A 17,779-nucleotide genomic window follows, 5' to 3' on the forward strand; every position below is an offset into this window, starting at 1 on the left:
TGGATATAAAGGAGAACTGGACCACTCTAAATGAAAAAAAAAAAAAATCACACGGAAATGATACGTATGAAAGAAGTCACTGGTACGTGTGATGTAAGGATTAGTCAGATTCACACTCGACTCACCAACCTGGCTAACTTTAGGCATCTGACATGTTTCAGTGAGGTATCCTAATTATTACAGAATTGTTAAGCAATTAATATTTGCCATACATCTTATAAAGTATATGGATGAGTTAACCAAATTAATATACTGCTTCACAATTTTGAAGATTGTAATGTATTAAAAAAAATTTGCCCAATACTTAAGAAAAATTATCATAGTTTTATATATTCAGGACACAAGGCCAGCCATGAAGCCTATTTTATGGAATAAGAGACTGTTGGTGAATTTTTGGGTCACAAAATAGCACAGACATTAGAGACAGTGAAAGATTTTATTTTTTCTTTTACTTTCATCCAAACACACCCTTCTGCGAAAAACATAAAAGCATGCACATTGGCTGCATTTTTTTAAAGATAAACCAAGTACTAACTAAGCTGCAAATCAAGAGTAACACAAACAAAAGCTTAAATGATATTATGTGAAAAGATTTACAGGTATATAGGGCTCTTAATTTCATAAAATAATAATTCAAGTCATATCAATACACGTTAAAAAGAAGCTTCTAATTTTCCAAATATTTTGATACAAAAAAATTTTAAACATTTTATAGACCTTTTGTGAGAAGAATATAAGGATAGTTACAAGAAACATGCTGTTCAAGTGATCTTATGCAGTTCACTTGGCCTTCTTCAAATCAGTTATAATCAACATGATTCCAATGGTATTGCTTCTTAAAATTTAAATTGAGAACATATCCATGACATTCAAAGTAAGTTACACAACTTACATTTATTGTGATCTAATTAGAAATAGTTTCTAAGTTTAGGACCGTTAAAAAGAGTATTTAACGAAGACATGGGATTGATCTAAATTGCACTTTACAGGGTAAGAGAAAATTGCAATTTGGCATGAGAACAAAAGTTTTACCTGCACCCGCATTCATAATGAGGCCAACTGTATCCTGTGGGAATGTGTGTATCAATACATACACACATACTAACATACACAAACCAATTCATACCACCCAACTCTTCAGAGGGGTTACTTGAAATGGCTTACTCTGGTTCTGGAAAATCAGACCAAATTTCCCTTAATTTGTGTTTCCATTTTGTTTATCATGATTTAAATGGTGATAAAAATCCATTACTCGGAAGCAGAACTGGTATCTTAAATGACCAGTAGGCAATCAAGCTTGAATTGTAACATTAAAAATAGAGCAGATCACACTTTAAAAAAGGTCCTCTTGTAGGGGATTTATTGTTCCATGACTGAAAATTATGTGATTTGGTTCCTGAAACAAAGCTCTTCTTTTCAGGTGATACAGATGAATTGTGTGGCCCCATTAATACCAATGGGAACGAAACAAATTTACTCCGTCCTGATGGATTAAGTCTGTACTTCACTGGCTTGAGGAAGGTGATTTCTTGACATAAGACGAATACAAAATGCCTTTGCTGTGGATGGTGGGCTGGCTCACGAGAGCTTAAATGGTTCAGCTCTGCATCAGGACAAACGCTGGCTGGCGACACAGTGCTTTCCCGTGAGCCCCTGTGGCAGCCCCGAGCCGCACCCCTGCCGGTGATCCAAAGGAAAAGAACTCGAAGACAGTGGAAACTGACCATGATGACATAAAAAAAATGATTTGGGGATTAAATATTTTGCTAAACCCAACAGTAACAGGCTAAAGGCACATGCTAATAAACCTAGTCAGGTGTTTGAGAGCTCCCACCATCTCAAATATCTATGGACTCAGGTCCAACAAAGGTTCACACTGATTATTTCGATATAAAAAATAACAGGAAATCTTAAGGTTTTCAAGTACTTATGGCACAAATGTCATGAAGTGCTAGGAGCTTAGCTTAAATCTTCAAAAAGCTGAGCAATTTAAAGTTCTGCTACAATGAATCAGGATCACAATTTTAACTTAAACTTAATTTTCGTATTTTTATACATTATTCTCTTGTATAGAGTACAGGGTGTGCAAATGAAGCTGTTTCAGTAAATATCAGAGATGCTACTCACTTTGCCAATATAAAGTGAAATCAGCTAACAACACAATACAATAAAAGTCCACGCTAACCAGAGCTCCCCTCACCAGCATTCCTCAGCCTCTCCTCGTGTCCTTCTCCATACTTAACTACAATTTCTTTCATCGACTTGGAGAAATGAAACACAAGGCAAAATATTACACAGCTGCAAGATACTAAATATTTCAGTGATAAGAGTTTGGACCAGTCAAGTTGTAAAAAATTGAAGATAACAAATACAGTGAAATATACTGCAAATTAATGTTCATGAATGCAGCTATCGGAATTACAAAACAGTAACAAAATATATAATCCTAACAGTCTTCTGAAGTTGACATTAGTTCATAGGAAATGCCAACTATAACATAAACTCTGTTTATCTTTTCCCTTTCCAGCAGCTTCTGGACTAAAGTTGTAAAACCATGTATGTTTGCCCAAGACCAACTGCATATTGGCTTTAGTCAGAAATTCTATTTCATCCAATGTTCAATCAACAAGGCTTTATTTACACTTCTCATTAAATTCAGGAACAATCGGATGTAATGTGCAGCCGCCAGTAATAAACAACGTAGCACATCCCACCGCCTGGAGACAGCTATGCGTTTACGCTTTAATACTAACCCACAAGCAGCCAATTAAGGTTCCATAAATCCATGTTTTTACATATAGTTTCCTTCCAGCCTCGGTCATAAGCATACCAGCAGTCAAACCACTTAAGATCAAGAATGATGGTAAGGTCTTCTTGAGACTTAGTTTAGAATTAACACTTTCTCCGGGAAATTTGTTTCTTCTTTCTGGGTCCAGTGAATCATAGAATTCTATAAGCAATCTATGGCCAGAATGAAAAAGAAAAAGTGTTAACTTTCAGGTTTAGCCATTTCAATATTTTAATTCAACAAATATTTATTGGCTGCCTATTATATGTTGGAGAAGTTATAGGTCCTCATAGGAAACACCCAGAGAGTTGGTTTAATTGGAGTTTCTAGACATTAAAAATATCTTTAATATGCTCTATGATTAATGTATATGAATTATATGTAATATTTAAAAACAGATGGTTTCAAGTAATTTTATGGGGATGTTTTTGTTTTTTAAACTTTAGATCTGTAAAACTTTACAGGGACCTGACACACACGTGGGCTTTTTCTCTGCCTTCCCCAATCTTTACCCCTCCAAACACTCCTCCTCCTCGCAGGTCCTGTTCTACCAGAAGTCAGAGAAAAGATCAGCAGCTCTTATAAATGGAGAGCTACCCCCCAAAGCCCCTATTCGCACGGAATTACAAAAGCAGGAAAAGAAGGAAAAATAGCATAGTTAATGCAGTTTCCTTATTTTAAAAATGTAAAGTTATAATAGCAGAATATACTCAACATAAAAATCTGAAACACAAAGTACAAAAAGGGAAAGTCTTTCTGTTGCCTTACAACTCACATTCCCTAGAGAAAATCACTGTTTTAAAACGTCCAGACTCATTCTAAATATACATATAAACACCTATAACACAAAATACATAGGATATTAATCATATTGTTCAGGGTTTTTTTCTGATAACAGATTTTCATGTCAAAACCTTACTTTTAAAATTTCTTCCATATCCAAAGTGGGTGGCACTGAATAATTGGTTTAACACATTGTCATGCACAATTGAGAGTCAGTGAAATACAGGAATGTGTTTATAAACTTCATATAGTTTCGTTTTCAACATAGTACACTTTTAGTAGCTTTCACTTGCTGAAGTTAATCTATGAGGTTTAATTAGGAAGAGTTTTACTGCCATACAACAAGGAGAGGAGAAACAATGGCAGTTTCCTGAGAAGAAGCATTTTAGGGACTAAAACACAGGTACAATTTCTGAACATAAACAGAATTTTGGAAGTATTGTTTTCTTGTGGCTGCATTGGGTCTTTGTAGCTGCGCGCGGGCTTTCTCTAGTTGCAGCGAGCGGGGTCTACTCTTCGTTGCGGTGCGCGGGCTTCTCATTGCAGTAGCTTCTCTTGTTGGGGAGCACGGGCTCTAGGCGCGTGGACTTCAGTAGTTGTGGCACGTGGGCTCAGCAGTTGTGGCGCGTGGACTCTAGAGCGCAGGTTCAGTAGTTGTGGCGCATGGGCTTAGCTGCTCCGCGGCATGTGGGATCCTCCCGGACCAGGGCTCGAACCCATGTCCCCTGCATTGGCAGGCGGATTCTCAACCACTGTGCCGCCAGGGAAGCCCTGGAAGTATTTTCTAAAGCCTTTAAAAAACCATACTTTTCAATGTGGTCCTAATAAATTTAAATTGGTGCATCCTATAACTCAGATCCATTTTTTTCAGAAAGAGGAAAAAAAGTATAGATGTTTAAAACACATCTTTCAAAAAACAAAAAGGATAAAATTTCCACCGGAAACAAAACAAATAGTAAATAAATACTATATCCTGAAATTTTAGTCCAAGGAAATTCAATTTCTAAGCATTATATCTAAACCTAAGAACCCAGTTTTTATCTTCCTGAAAAGAGAAGAAAATTCTAAAATTTCCACCTTTAGAAATTTGTGTGAATCACAGGGAGACTAACAGGCTTACCCTCACCTGACCTCGAGCTCCGCCTTCCCCAGAGGCATCCAGAGCCCCACCTGGAACTTACTCACAGCAACTCTCAGCCAGGGGCCAACACCGCACTAGCTCCCAAGTCATGTTATTGGTGGGAGAAACACAAGGCCAACCCCAGAAACGGTTTAGGCCCCAAAATACTAATAGCAAAAGGACACTTTTTTCGTGAAAATGTCAACTGCCCATTCTTCTTCCAACAAATACACTGGGGTCAGTTCCACATACACGTGAGACACCGTCCTCCACCCACAGCCCGATTCTCTCCACACCGCCGGCCTGACAGCCTGTCCTCAGCGCGCACACACTCCCCTGGACCCGGGAGGGCGGGCCTGGGGTATCTCAACAGTGCAAAGCTTTCTGTGTGTCTCTCTCTTCTTTAAAAAATTTTATATCTTTATACACGAATTACTGAAATGCAGTAAATAACAAAGGACAGCCCCCATAAACAAGATCGTTCACAGTGACTTGTAACAGTCAAGTTTAAAACGTGGACAGAGAAGGCATGGAATGAGATCTGACTTGAGTTTATAAAAGGCATTCTTAAGATAATACAACTGTTTACATTCGTCTCACACTGTTTACTGTAGTGACTGTGTTGAGCCACTGTTTCTGAAGGGCTAGAACTGTCGTTACTCACTTATCTTTTATTTCAAAACGTTCATGAAGCCATCTTTTCATGTATACTTGTTCTTCTGGGACATCTTTTTTGTCTATACGATCGATGTGAATATGAATTTTTGGACATTCTTTGCAGAGAAATTCTAACAAGAAACAAAAATATTTCATTTTTATTATTTTAGAATTCACAGTTACATAAAACGATGAAAATGAGCTTTAAAAAAGTTTGAAAACAATGAAGAAGAACAGATTCTTTAGCCAAAAAAAAAAAGAAGAAGAAGAAGAAAACAAAGATTATAAACTGGTGGTTTTGGGTTTCAAGTTGAAGTCGTATAATTTCCAAGTCTTCCACAGTTACCTAGGTCACGAGTTAAATCAACCAAATGTGACTTTCCATACAACCACCTGTAATAGATTCGACAAGCAGCCCAGGGTCAGGAGGCTGGCCTCTACTAGAAGCACGGAGCCACCCTCGGAAGGGGTCCCCAGATGCCAAGCGCCATCAGACCCCCCGACCCCCCTCGCGGGGCCGCCGCCTCCGGCCCCAAGCCTAGTGCTTGCCACACGTCCCCGCCGCCCCCACCGGGCGGTGAGCCCCGCAGGGCACGGAGGGGTGTTGCTGGCGCACCGGGCGCACAGGCGCACCGAGCCCCTCAGTCCTAGTGCCGAGCTGGCCCGGGCCCCCCTCCACGACTCCACAGTCCTCCCCGCCCCTCTGTGACTTGCCAGTGGTTTCTACTCACTGGTACTCTTGCTTTCCTGATCCTTGCTGTATTTTAACATATTCTACTCGGTTCGGGAACCAAATTTCCTTCCGTGGAATAGCTATGAGCCCTTCAATAACTACAGCTCCCAAAACATGCTAATTTGAAAAAAGCAGATGGTCCTTTTTTCAGCCCACGTGGCACAAGGGATAAGGTCAGGATTTATTCCAAGATAAGACAGAACTTTGAGTCCGGAAATACCCTTTTCTGCAGGTGGCTTTCTGTGGAGACATGAGCATATTAACATACTTAAATTCCTGGAGAACAAGGAAATATTGCTACGAGATTTAAGAGAAGGCTATGTTCCCTGGGTGGGTACGCAAGTAGGAGGCCGAGACCTTTTATCTCAAGCCAAAATGTGTCCAAAGACGCGTTCTGAGAAGCGGTGACTAGTGTGCTGTAGAGTTTGAGGAAGACTTGAAGCCAACCCTTGAAGAAGGTTCCGCCTCTGGACCACACACACCTCTTTCTGCCAAGTGCTCGCTACAACTGCTCTGAGCAACATGCTGCATTTAGGTCATCAAAAATTCTCTCATGTTTTCTACACTTTTAGGAGTGAATTGGCTTTGATGATAAGTGTGCAAAAACACTGCCACAGGGAAGACTTTACTTTTTCAATATTTTCCTCTTAATTTTCCTCAAGTTCCATTTCCCTTTAAATCAAAGACCGGCCTAAGAAGTGCTTTCAGGAGCAGAACTGGGCATGGGCGAAGGGCACAGCCAGTGAGTCAGGCGGCCTGGGTTCTGATCCCTCGCCAGCCCTGCGCGTATCTGTCAGCCTCTCCGTGCCTGTTTCCACGTCCGTACGAGGGAGGTGACAGCAGCAGCCCCTGCCTGAGAGGGTGTCATGAGCTACGTTATTACGAAGGGAAACAAGACGTAGCCGACCATGGAAAGCCACCTCCTCTGGTTCCCCTTTGCAACATGAGGGTGTTGGGAGCACGCGGGACAGGACCCCGCACACACATGCGCTGCAGGTGACTGACCAGAATCTGTTGGCTGCACGTGACTTCTCACCTCACCCTCTTATTTCTATTTCTGATACATAAAAACGCAGATGCCGACACCAACTTTCCTACCTTCACTTAATCACCTACGCCTGCCCCTCAACACTTCTGTTAATTAAGTGGTCATCCAACTGACACTGTGTTTATCCTTGATATTCCAAGTCCCGTGCACAGACGTACAGAGTCCGCAAGGAAACGAAACCGACTGCACTTGCAGTGTCAGAAACGAATGCTTGCGAAGTCAAGTGCTTGGGACGTGTCAGCAAGGCCTCTAGTAAGATGCTGGCGTGAGAAAAGGGCCCTGAAGTTCGCATGGGTGCTTTTAGGTTTTCCCACCTAAAATGTACACGGTACTGTGGTATTTACACCACGCTTTCGTGCACGTCACTTCATTGGACCTTCGTGCACCTCTGTAGGCAAGGACTGTTGCCTCCTCGTGGGGATGAACGAACCGAGGTCCAGCGTCGTCAGTAGTGGAAACAGGTTGGCCCAGTCCCTGTGGTCAGGCATCCAGACACAGACCATACCAGCACCAGATCAACTCTCAGCGCATCCAGGAGGTTCTCCCACCAAAGATAAGAAATGAGTAACAAATACTTTCCTCAATAGTCAATAAAGCTTTTGTGTCTATATTAGTAAAAACCCTTTTAGTTGGGGCATATTTCATAGGGCATGAGCAAAAATTATCCATAATATTTAGGGAACATAGGGAAAAGTACTCAAATTAAGGTGCAATTGTTTTCTAACTATAGCTTTTCCAGCAGGTCCCTAGAGTATATTGATGCGCTAGGGCCAAACAGAAAGTCTTCCAAGTATCCACACATGTCACAAGGTCTAGTCTCTGAAGAAATTAAGGTGTAATTGTTTTCTAACTGTAGCTTTTCCAGCAGGTCCCTAGAGTATATTGATACGCTAGGGCCAAACAGAAAGTCTTCCAAGTATCCACACATGTCACAGGTCTAGTCTCTGGAGAGACCGAGTCCCGAGTGCTCTGTGCCTGGGGAGCCTGGCGAGAAAGGCAGAGCCCAGACAGCGGGGCCCAGGATGTCTGCGGGCTGAGCTGTGCTCCTCTGCACGCCAGGCCCTCGGGTGGTGCCCATACACCTTACTGCCCGCCTTACAACCTGCCCCCTTCCCTCTGAAAACAAAACCAAAAAAACAATATGACCTAAATCCAACACAAACTGGATAGATACATTGTTGTATATTCACACCAATGAACACTACGTAGCCTTATAAAAAAAATTACATAAGTGTATATACTGACATGTAAAGATGTTCATGACACACTATTAAGGGGAAAAAAAAAAGCAGGATATGAAGAGATATATACATATATAAAATCTCATTTAAAAAAATACATAAAGGCACATACACACGCCAACATACAGACATTATAGAAAAGAAGACTTTGAGGGAAACATCTGAACTGTTATCTGGGGCTGCATCTGGACAGGTGAGTTTGTAGAGTTTTTTCCCTTCTTCAGAGTTACCTGTAATTTTCCCTCCGAATATGTTTTCTTTTCGTATAAGAAAATATTAAGACAAAAAAGTTACCTAGAACCATATAAAACGCTTAAACAGAATATCAGTTGTTGTCCTTTAGCTCACAATTTCTTCTGGTATACCACCCATTTTAAAAACAGGATTTATAAATCAATTACAATCAAACTGCCCTGTCTCACCTCTGCCCAATGGACGCTGTCCATGAAAGCGCTCAGACTCTGCTGAAAAGACCAGATGAACCACAAGAGGACGCCCAGATGGCTCTGAGCCATACCCACATTCTAATGAAACAGACCACGAAATGGGAAGGATACGGTTCACGGTTCACTACCTGCCGTCGCCCTCTCCGACACGAGGCCTCATGAGACCCACGCTACTAGACGCTGGCCACCGCGAGAAACCCTGCAGGGTCACCAGCACGCAGCTTCACCCCGCTGCAGCGAGCCCGTTGGCAGTCTGCAGTGCAGCTGAGGCCACCCAGGTAACTCTGATGGAACCGCGGACCTCCTACAGGGCTTTGAGAAACACTGGTCTATGGCATATCTATGAACAATCTAGCAACTTTATGGAAAAACATTTTTTAATTGGGCTATAAAATATGAATATTAAATAACAGCCCACTGTGTATGGAGATAACATTTAATACTTATTAAACTCAGCCACAAGGTACCTACAATATTCCAAGTTATGGAATTTTATACCTAACCCGACTTACATCATAATTTAAATTTAAAGTGAATCTTAATTTATACTAGACTAACTAGAGCAGCGTATCAATCAATTTATGTAATAATGAGAGTTTTTCAAGCTACAGGTCTCAACTCACAATCAAAATCAACACACAACAGATGTCATCTCTTACATGCACAGGTGTATTTGTAGAATAATGTCTCAGCAGTGGGAATGTAAATGCTTTTGTAAATTTGATAGACATTGTCTGGACAACTTCTACAGAGGTTGTACTGTATTGCACTCCTATCAGCAAAGTATGAAAGTCTCTGAGATACTTTAATCTCACCCACAGGGCCTGTTATCTAACCTGTTAATGGGGATTTTTGCCGGTCTGATAGTAAAAAAATGGTATCTCACTGTACGTCTTAATTTGAATTTTTCTTACTATGAATGAGGTTGAACAATTTTTTTCTGTGAACTGTCTGTTCTTACCCTTTACCCATTTTTCTACTGAGTTACTGATCATATCAATTTATAGGAACACTTTGTACATTAAGGAAATCAGCCTTTTTCTCTGTGACCCTCCACTTGTCTTTTGGTTTTACTCTGCTGTAGCCTTCCTTGCGGAAACATTTACTCTTAATTTATTGAAATGACACATTTTGTTTTCCACATGGCTTCTGAGTGTGACAGCTAGGAAAGCCAGCCTTTTCAAAAACAGAGACACTCGTCATGAATGCACAAAGCCCCATCGGCTACGGTGCAGAACAAGTGGAGCAACGGGAGGAGGCGCTGGGTCTGGAGCCCGGGAGACGCAGCCTAAAATGGTTTGCCTCCAAAGGCACTTCTGATCTACCTGGGAGGGGACAGAGTAACCACATGCCAAGTGCTAACCTTATGTGCACTTTGTGCCACGGGAGTGGAAAGCAAGAGGAAGCTTTGTGAGCCAGCAAGCAGAGGAGCGAGGGAAGCCTTCTTGGGGACAAGGTTGCAGACTTGGATGAGAGCAACGGAGGGGAAGGTGGCCTGGCCTACACACGGCCCTCGGTCAGAACCCGCATGGAGGTGCAGGAGGGTTTCAGTAACCGTGAGGAAACCGGTCCCACCCAGCGAGCAGCACAGAGTAGGAGGAAACGACGTGAAGGAGGAGCTTAGGGACCAGGATGCTGAGTCCCGGGACGTCAGCACTGATCCCGTGGGCGCGGCCCAGCCCACGAGTTCCTAGGACTGGACGGTGACATGATAAAGCAGCATTTTTAAAAGGTTATTATGGGAATTAGATCTGGTTTTCATAAACAATAAAAATGTGTTTAATCTTACTTATTGAACAACGTTTGATAAACGAATGGCAATACTGCTGAATAACTAAATGCACTGTCCTGAAATGTAGAACTGGGTGAATGACTCCTTCCATGGTTAAAAAAGATAAAAAAGTACTATATGTTGCCTTTTCTGTAAGAGGGATGGACAGTAAACTTGTACACACGATACACAAGAAAGGAAGAAAAGTGGTTACCCCTGCGGAGGGGAAGGGGGAGACCAGGTGGAAGGGGACGGGGTGGAAACAGGCCGTTTCACTGTATACTTTATGTACTTCTGATTTTTAAACTGTATGATGTATAATACATGCCAAAGAATTACACTTAAAATAAAATTTAAAAAGCGTGAGCTTCCTGCTTTACTCGGAGTTGAAGGCGGTCACGAGAGCGGTCGGTCGGTCTTGCTTTAGGTGCAGCTGCCCCAGGTCTGAGCTCCTCCCGCCACCATCAATTGTGCCACCTTTTAGTCCCTTCCTGCCTCAGCCCTCGGTCCTCTCTCCCAACCTCTGGGAGCTACCCTCTGTGGCCCTGAACACGTTCTGAACGGCCGCCTTCAAGAGCTGCTACGGAGAGAAGCACCCTGACAAGCGAGCTAGTCCCACGGCCGGCGGCTGCCAAGGCGAAGCATGAGGCCCCCGGCAACTGACACCCTGAGGAGGGGACGGCAGCTCCACACGCATCCTGTACCCACGCCACGTGCAAACGTCGCCAGCGATCACGAGCGTCTGTGGGTTTGTCTAACTACAACATGCCGCTCGCTTAAAATTCTGGTTTTTTCTGGTTATTATGACATAAACAATAGCTCAAAGGTCCCTAACACCTAGCACATGGCTGAAAAAAAGAAAAAGTCACACGTAACTGTCAGTGATACTAGATTTCACCAATATTATATGGAAAACACATACAAAGATGGAAACTGAGTACCAGTGCGCACCTCAGTGTGGCTAGGCTAGCGCTCTCCTGCCTCACTCCTTCCTTAGATTTACGTAACTTTTCCATTTCTTTGTGTAAACCTTGGGCACAAAGAGGCTGAGTTAACGATATTGGGCAAGTTCAAGGACTAACAGGACAGCCAAGAAGCACCAAACTTAGCAGGACTAATGAAATTTCAACTGTTACAGATTAATAAAAAATATGTGAGAAATACAAGTATATATACTTGGAAACCATATTAATGTAATGTAGTAGAATACCCCTACCTTATTAAAAAAATAAACTCTACCTGGGTAAACATATATGACTCACTCAAAACCAACTTACCAGCCATGGACGGCGCTTCTTTCCGCTGCCCTTTATCATCCACAGTCCCCTCAAAAGCCACTGTAACATCATAAATTGCATCTAAGTAATTCTTCATAGAATCAAAAGCAACATGAGTTGCCTTTATTCTTGGTGTCAGCACATGTTTTAATACTGGAAGGCCTAGAAAAGAAGTTGATTCAGTGTGGCCATAAATTAGTTACAAAACACCATGGAAATAGAATATAACATCTAAATTGTTTTTAAATTTCCACTAATAGACCAGTATATACTTTTGGTTAAATCTCATACCTATAGGACATTAAGAAAGTTTAGACAACACTCTCACATGACTTTCTCAATTTAAATCAACATTCATTTAATACACATTTATTAAACATCTACATGTATAAGACCCGGTGGGAAGCTGTTGGAAAACCTGCCCTCAAGAAGCTTATGGCCTCTCAGAAACCCTTTGATTTGGAAATCTCTGACAAGAGTAAACATATGATCCTCATTTCTGGCAACAGGATAAAGGTGGTAGCACCTTGCCCATGGTTACTCAAGATTCAGGAACAATTCCCTAATTTCTGACTCCAAGTCCCTGATTCTTTCAGTTCTATTTCTACTCAAATAGAGATGCGGTGGGATTACCTAAATGACCCCCACTGTGTACAATATTTGAACAAAGAGCTGTTGTGGTCTATATAACATGAAATACTGGCCTGATACTTTTAGGGTAATCGAAGAATCTAGTTCCTAGGTAAACTTTTTTAAAAATCTGAACTCTAATTCACATACCCTAAAATTCACCATTGTAAAGTATACAATTCAATGGTTTTTAGTTTATTCAAAGAGCTATACAACCCTCGCCACTATCAAATCCCAGACCATTTTCCCCACTCCAAAGACACCTTTCACCCCCGGCAGACACTGCACACTACCCTCCTCGGCACACACCCACCCCACTACCACAAATCTACTTTCAGTCTCTATGGATTTCCCGATTACGGACATTTCACGTAAATGAAATCACAGCATGTGGACGTTTGTGTCTGGCACACACATCAGTACTTCATTACTTTTTATGGCTGAATAACGTTCCATTGTATGGATATGCCACATTTTGTAAATCCATTGACTAGCTGACAGACGTGTGGGTTGTTTTCACCCTCTGGCTATTATGAACAACGCAGCTATGACCATTCATATAAACTGCATATGAATGCTGCACATGAACAAGTCTTGGTATGAACATACGATTTCAATTCTCTTGAGTATATTATTTATATATATACACACACATATACTTTTATTTTAAAAAATTTTTATTGGAGTATAGTTGATTCACAATGTTGTGTTAGTTTCAGGAGTACAGCAAAGTGAATCAGTTATACCACACCTATACTTTTAAAAGCTTCTTTAAGTGAGAAAATATTGCAATTTATATAGAATAATTAATCACACATTCATTAGTGTACCTGCTAGTGCTAAGAATTTGTTCCTTTCCCCTTCCTATTTCCTACTGTCCCCCTTTTCCTGGATTAGAATATTTATTGACAATTTAACAAAAAAGTGTAGCTCTCTGAAGAAGTGACATGAAAATAGACTAGAAAAACACTTGATTTGGATTTTCTATGGCTTCTCTCCAGGGAAAATTAGCTGCATAAGAAAGAACAGCTATAGTATGTTGGGATCTTCCTGCAGAAGAATTTTTAAAATGCAGAGTGGTGTGGGAAAGACAAAGATTCCCACAACCACATGTCTGACTTGAGTCCCTAGGGCAGAAACAGTTTAATTTATTCACAAACTTATAACAAAAATCTGAATAGTATACCAGGCTGGGAAACACTGGTTTGTCAATTAAATTAGTTAATACTTCCTTCTTTGCTATTGGAACTCACCCAGTTTTATTACGTCCACAGTTCTACAGAATCACTCTGTGGTATTCAGTAAGAACAATTATTAGAATCTAAGTTAAGTCAGTAAGAAGACAAGAAGACAGAAAAGTAATACTTCCCTAAAAATGAGTTATAGTGAAGGTTTGGAAAAATCAACTTTGTGGCAGATGAATAAGAAATACCTATCACTATTATGTAGACAAAGTGAAGGCAAAGTCTTCTCACTGAGGAATGTACTAGGGGCCGCTCCACTATCTGCAAACCTTGGGTCATTATTATAAAACCAATTTCATAGGGACTTCCCTGGTGGCGCAGTGGTTAAGAATCCGCCTGCCAATGCAGGGGACACGGGTTCAAGCCCTGGTCTGGGAAGATCCCACATGCCGCAGAGCAACTAAGCCCGTGCGCCACAACTACTGAGCCTGCGCTCTACAGCCCGCGAGCCACAACTACTGAGCCCGTGTGCCACAACTACTGAAGCCCACGCTCCGCAGCAAGAGAAGCCACCACAGTGAGAAGCCCGCGCACCGCAAAGAAGAGGAGCCCCCACTCGCCGCAGCTAGAGAAAACCCACGCATAGCAACGAAGACCCAACGCGGCCAAAAATAAATAAATAAATAAATAAATAATAAAAAAATAAAACCAATTTCATAATAACACTATAGAGACCAATTAGAATTTCAATACAGAGAAAGCCAAATAACAGGCATTTATAATTAACTGCTCGAGCTTGAGCCCACCATACTGAGATCTGCCTCTGCCTCTATGGAAAAGAAAACCCCTGAGCCCTAAACAGGAAAATGGTAGCTAATTAAATTAATTCTTTCTGGTCAATATCTAGTCTGTTTTAGTATCTGCTGTGCCTTGTTTCCATCTCCAGATCTCCTGAACTTCTAGTTGGTACTAACGATACTCTACCTTACCTTTTGACCAAGCTTCTCCCTGAGGGCCATTATAGCGATGCTCGGTATAACTGAAATTTTGTTGTTAGTATTATATATTGGAAACATAAATAAATGATACTCATTGGACAGAAAATCTTTATTGATCCATGCAGGAGATTCTACATTTTATATATATATAATATATATATATACATACACACACACACACATACGTATTATCATCTCACTTTACTCCCACAAATTAAGTAACCAAGGTTCAGAGAGAGAAAATCATTTGCTCAAAGTCACACAGCTCACAAGACTTTATAATGTCTTGTTCAGTACTTTCTTATTCAGTAATTATTAACAAGATACTACTCTAAAACTATAAACATGTAGGTTAGAGGTTAATGAGAAAATAAAATAAATAGCTATAGTACATGGTAGAATGTCTTCAAAGAGATTAAAAATATCCTCAGAATATAAAAATATTACTCACACTTAAAGATACTGTCACTCACTCTAACTTACTGGTAAAGGCTTCAGGAAAAACAGCACGTTGGAGTGAGGCCAGGATGGAGGCTAGTAGGGTAGAAAGTGGGGGAAAGCCCAGCGGATGAAGGAAGGTAGAGAGGTAGGATCTGGAAGGTCTGTGGAGCACATGTCCAGAGCCAGTAAGGAGTTAAGACTGAAAAGTACACTGGGCAACACTGCTGAAGGCTTTGGAACGATGGGCGGATGTACTTAGGTTGGTCTGTGGGACTCCCTGGATTTTAGGCCAAAAGAGAAATACTATCCAGGTGCTAAGAAAAAGAGTTTAGGTTTCAGAAATAGTTTAGGACATCAGGTCATAGGCAATGAGGTCCTGAATTAGGACTGAAGTAGTGCAACTGAAAAGAGAAAATGTAGTCAAGTGATGTTCTAAAAACCAAATATACATCGATTCAGCAAAAATTAAATGTGGCAGTTTAAAAAAAAAGGAGTAAAAAGTAACCAGGCTTCTGCCCTAGAAAACATGGACCAGGCTGTGCCATCAATGGGAAGAGATGGGCAGGAGGAAGAGCCGGGGGAGGGCGTGCGTGTGTCAGCGTGTGTGCGGATACCCATCATGCAGAAAGATCACAAGTGGCGGAGCAGGAGGCAGCTAAATGAGGAAAACCTGAGTCAAGTTGGGGCGCTGAAGCTGAAGTTGGAGAGAATCCTCTAGAAGTAGTTGAAAATATGGTCTATAAAATGGCAGAAGGGAACATTTGGGAATCATCTGAATAGACATGACAATTGAAGTAACGGCAGCGACTGAGAATACTAAAGGGAGAGATGAAAAGGCGATCATAAATAATGACTTTGTATATTACGTGCACATTAACAAATACGACAAGTGACCAAAGCGACGTGACACTTTGTTAAGTCAGAGCTCACTGGGATTAGCTTCTGGAGGCTGGATGGAGTAAATGTGAAAGAAAAGGAGAGAGACAACAGCAAAGCCTTAGGTGGGGTATATGTGCACACACTCACGCACACACACGATCCATCCATGTGAGGAACAGGCTGTGCTTGTGAGCTGGGGGAACGGTGTGGAGGTAATGCGAGCAAAAGGAAACTGCTGAAGCAGCAACATTAAGATTTTGAAACAGAGATAAATGTGATTGCATGATACAATCTTGTCAGAGAAACATAACTTCTTCAAGGCAGAGAAACCCTGAGATGTGAGGGGGAAAACCTGAAAAACAGAACAGATAGTCAAAAAGAGAAAAATAAAGAATCGCTAAACACAGCGTAATTGGCTCAGCTGAGATTTGATGGTGTGGATTGGTTGCAGACGGCAATCAGCATGGATTTTTATCACGTTCCCAGTTGCTGAGAAGGTAGAAAAGGCCGGGTTACTGACAGCTAAGAACTGTCAGAAGGCCAGGGGAGGGGAATACAAGGCGGGGGAGCAGAGTGCAGGGCCAGGCGGCACCGGAGAGCTCCTGAAGGCCTTGAGAGTTCCAGCAGGGCCAAGGAAAGGCAGGTCAGAATTAAGCCAAAAAAGGAAAAGGTTCAGAGGAAGGAACAGCAAGGAAGGGGTAGAGGCAGAACCAGCTACACAATCTGCAGGACCCAGTGCAATTTCAAGACTATAAACGCAGAGCATTAAACCATCACTGGATCCTGTGCAAGAAAACGGACTTTCACTGAGAGCCTACGAATAGAACTACAGTTATGCCCACACCGATTTCAGCCCGTGAGACCCATTCCAGACTCCCAGCCTCCTGAACTGTAACAGGACACATCTGTATTGTTTTAAGACACCAAGTCTGTGGCGATTTGTTACAGCACCACGGGAAACAAATATGTCATCGTAGCGCCCAGTAGAAAGATAAGTGTGTCTTTTCCACCAAACCTGGGCCAATACTGGGCAGTAACTTTCTTTTTTAATGTCTGCCAGGTTGGCCTTCAAAAGCTGGTTTCACAATGCTCATTTAATTTGTATTACTTTGATTATTAGGGAGGAAGGACATTTGTTCACTGATGTGGATCATTCATATCTCTTAAATTTCCTATTCATGTCCTTTTTCCCATTTTTTCATTTGTCTTTTTCTTACTAATTAGCAAGATCTCTTTCTATACTAAGTTTATTAATATGCCATATATTACAAATATTATTAGCTTGCCATTTGCCACTTAAATTTGTTTATATGATGTCCCAGATATAATAATAACTTCCACTGAGTGAAGTCTACCAAAAAAAATCTTTTTGCTTTTATGTTTTCGAAAGGACCCTTAAACCTATACAATAGGCAGTGTTATTCAAAGGATGAAAGCTGAATTCCACAAATCCTAAAGAGTTTTAAAACTACAAAGATCTTGATCAATAATATAACTTGCTCAATAACATGAAAATTCTAGGTATCTGTTTTGCCATTATAGGTGTGTCACTAAAATTTCTGTCTTCTACTACTAGAGTTCTAAAAGTTTATGTCTATCATCCTGCTGGCTGCTGTGGTAAAAACCACTATGAGCTCACTTTAATAGCTGCAGGGGGAAGATTAAGATACATAAGATGCCGTATTTCCTAGCAACCACTGGAAGCCAATTTTCCTAGCAAAACATCTAAAACGCTTCTAAGGAAAATGAGTTCAAATGAAACACCTCACATAACTGAGAAAGG

General features: G+C 41.3%; 1 protein-coding gene across 3 annotated transcripts in view; it reads right to left on the reverse strand.

Moving 5' to 3' along the window:
- Positions 1 to 417: 417 nt before the first annotated feature.
- Positions 418 to 17,779, reverse strand: part of AGPAT5 (1-acylglycerol-3-phosphate O-acyltransferase 5) — a 62,263-nt gene continuing 44,901 nt past the window's right edge. For 2 of the 3 annotated variants that reach the window (XM_061177465.1, XM_061177464.1), the window contains 4 exons: positions 11,865 to 12,026; positions 5,356 to 5,479; positions 2,754 to 2,961; positions 418 to 1,719 (listed from right to left, as the gene is read on the reverse strand). In XM_061177465.1, the coding sequence (XP_061033448.1) occupies positions 1,609 to 1,719; positions 2,754 to 2,961; positions 5,356 to 5,479; positions 11,865 to 12,026 (605 nt within the window). In that variant the 3' untranslated portion in view covers positions 418 to 1,608. Of the gene's footprint in view, positions 2,962 to 5,355; positions 5,480 to 11,864; positions 12,027 to 17,779 lie in introns of all 3 variants that reach the window. The other variant, XM_061177466.1, reaches the window with a different exon arrangement.

Source organism: Eubalaena glacialis, chromosome 20, assembly GCF_028564815.1.
Source record: "Eubalaena glacialis isolate mEubGla1 chromosome 20, mEubGla1.1.hap2.+ XY, whole genome shotgun sequence".
Taxonomy (NCBI): domain Eukaryota; kingdom Metazoa; phylum Chordata; class Mammalia; order Artiodactyla; family Balaenidae; genus Eubalaena; species Eubalaena glacialis.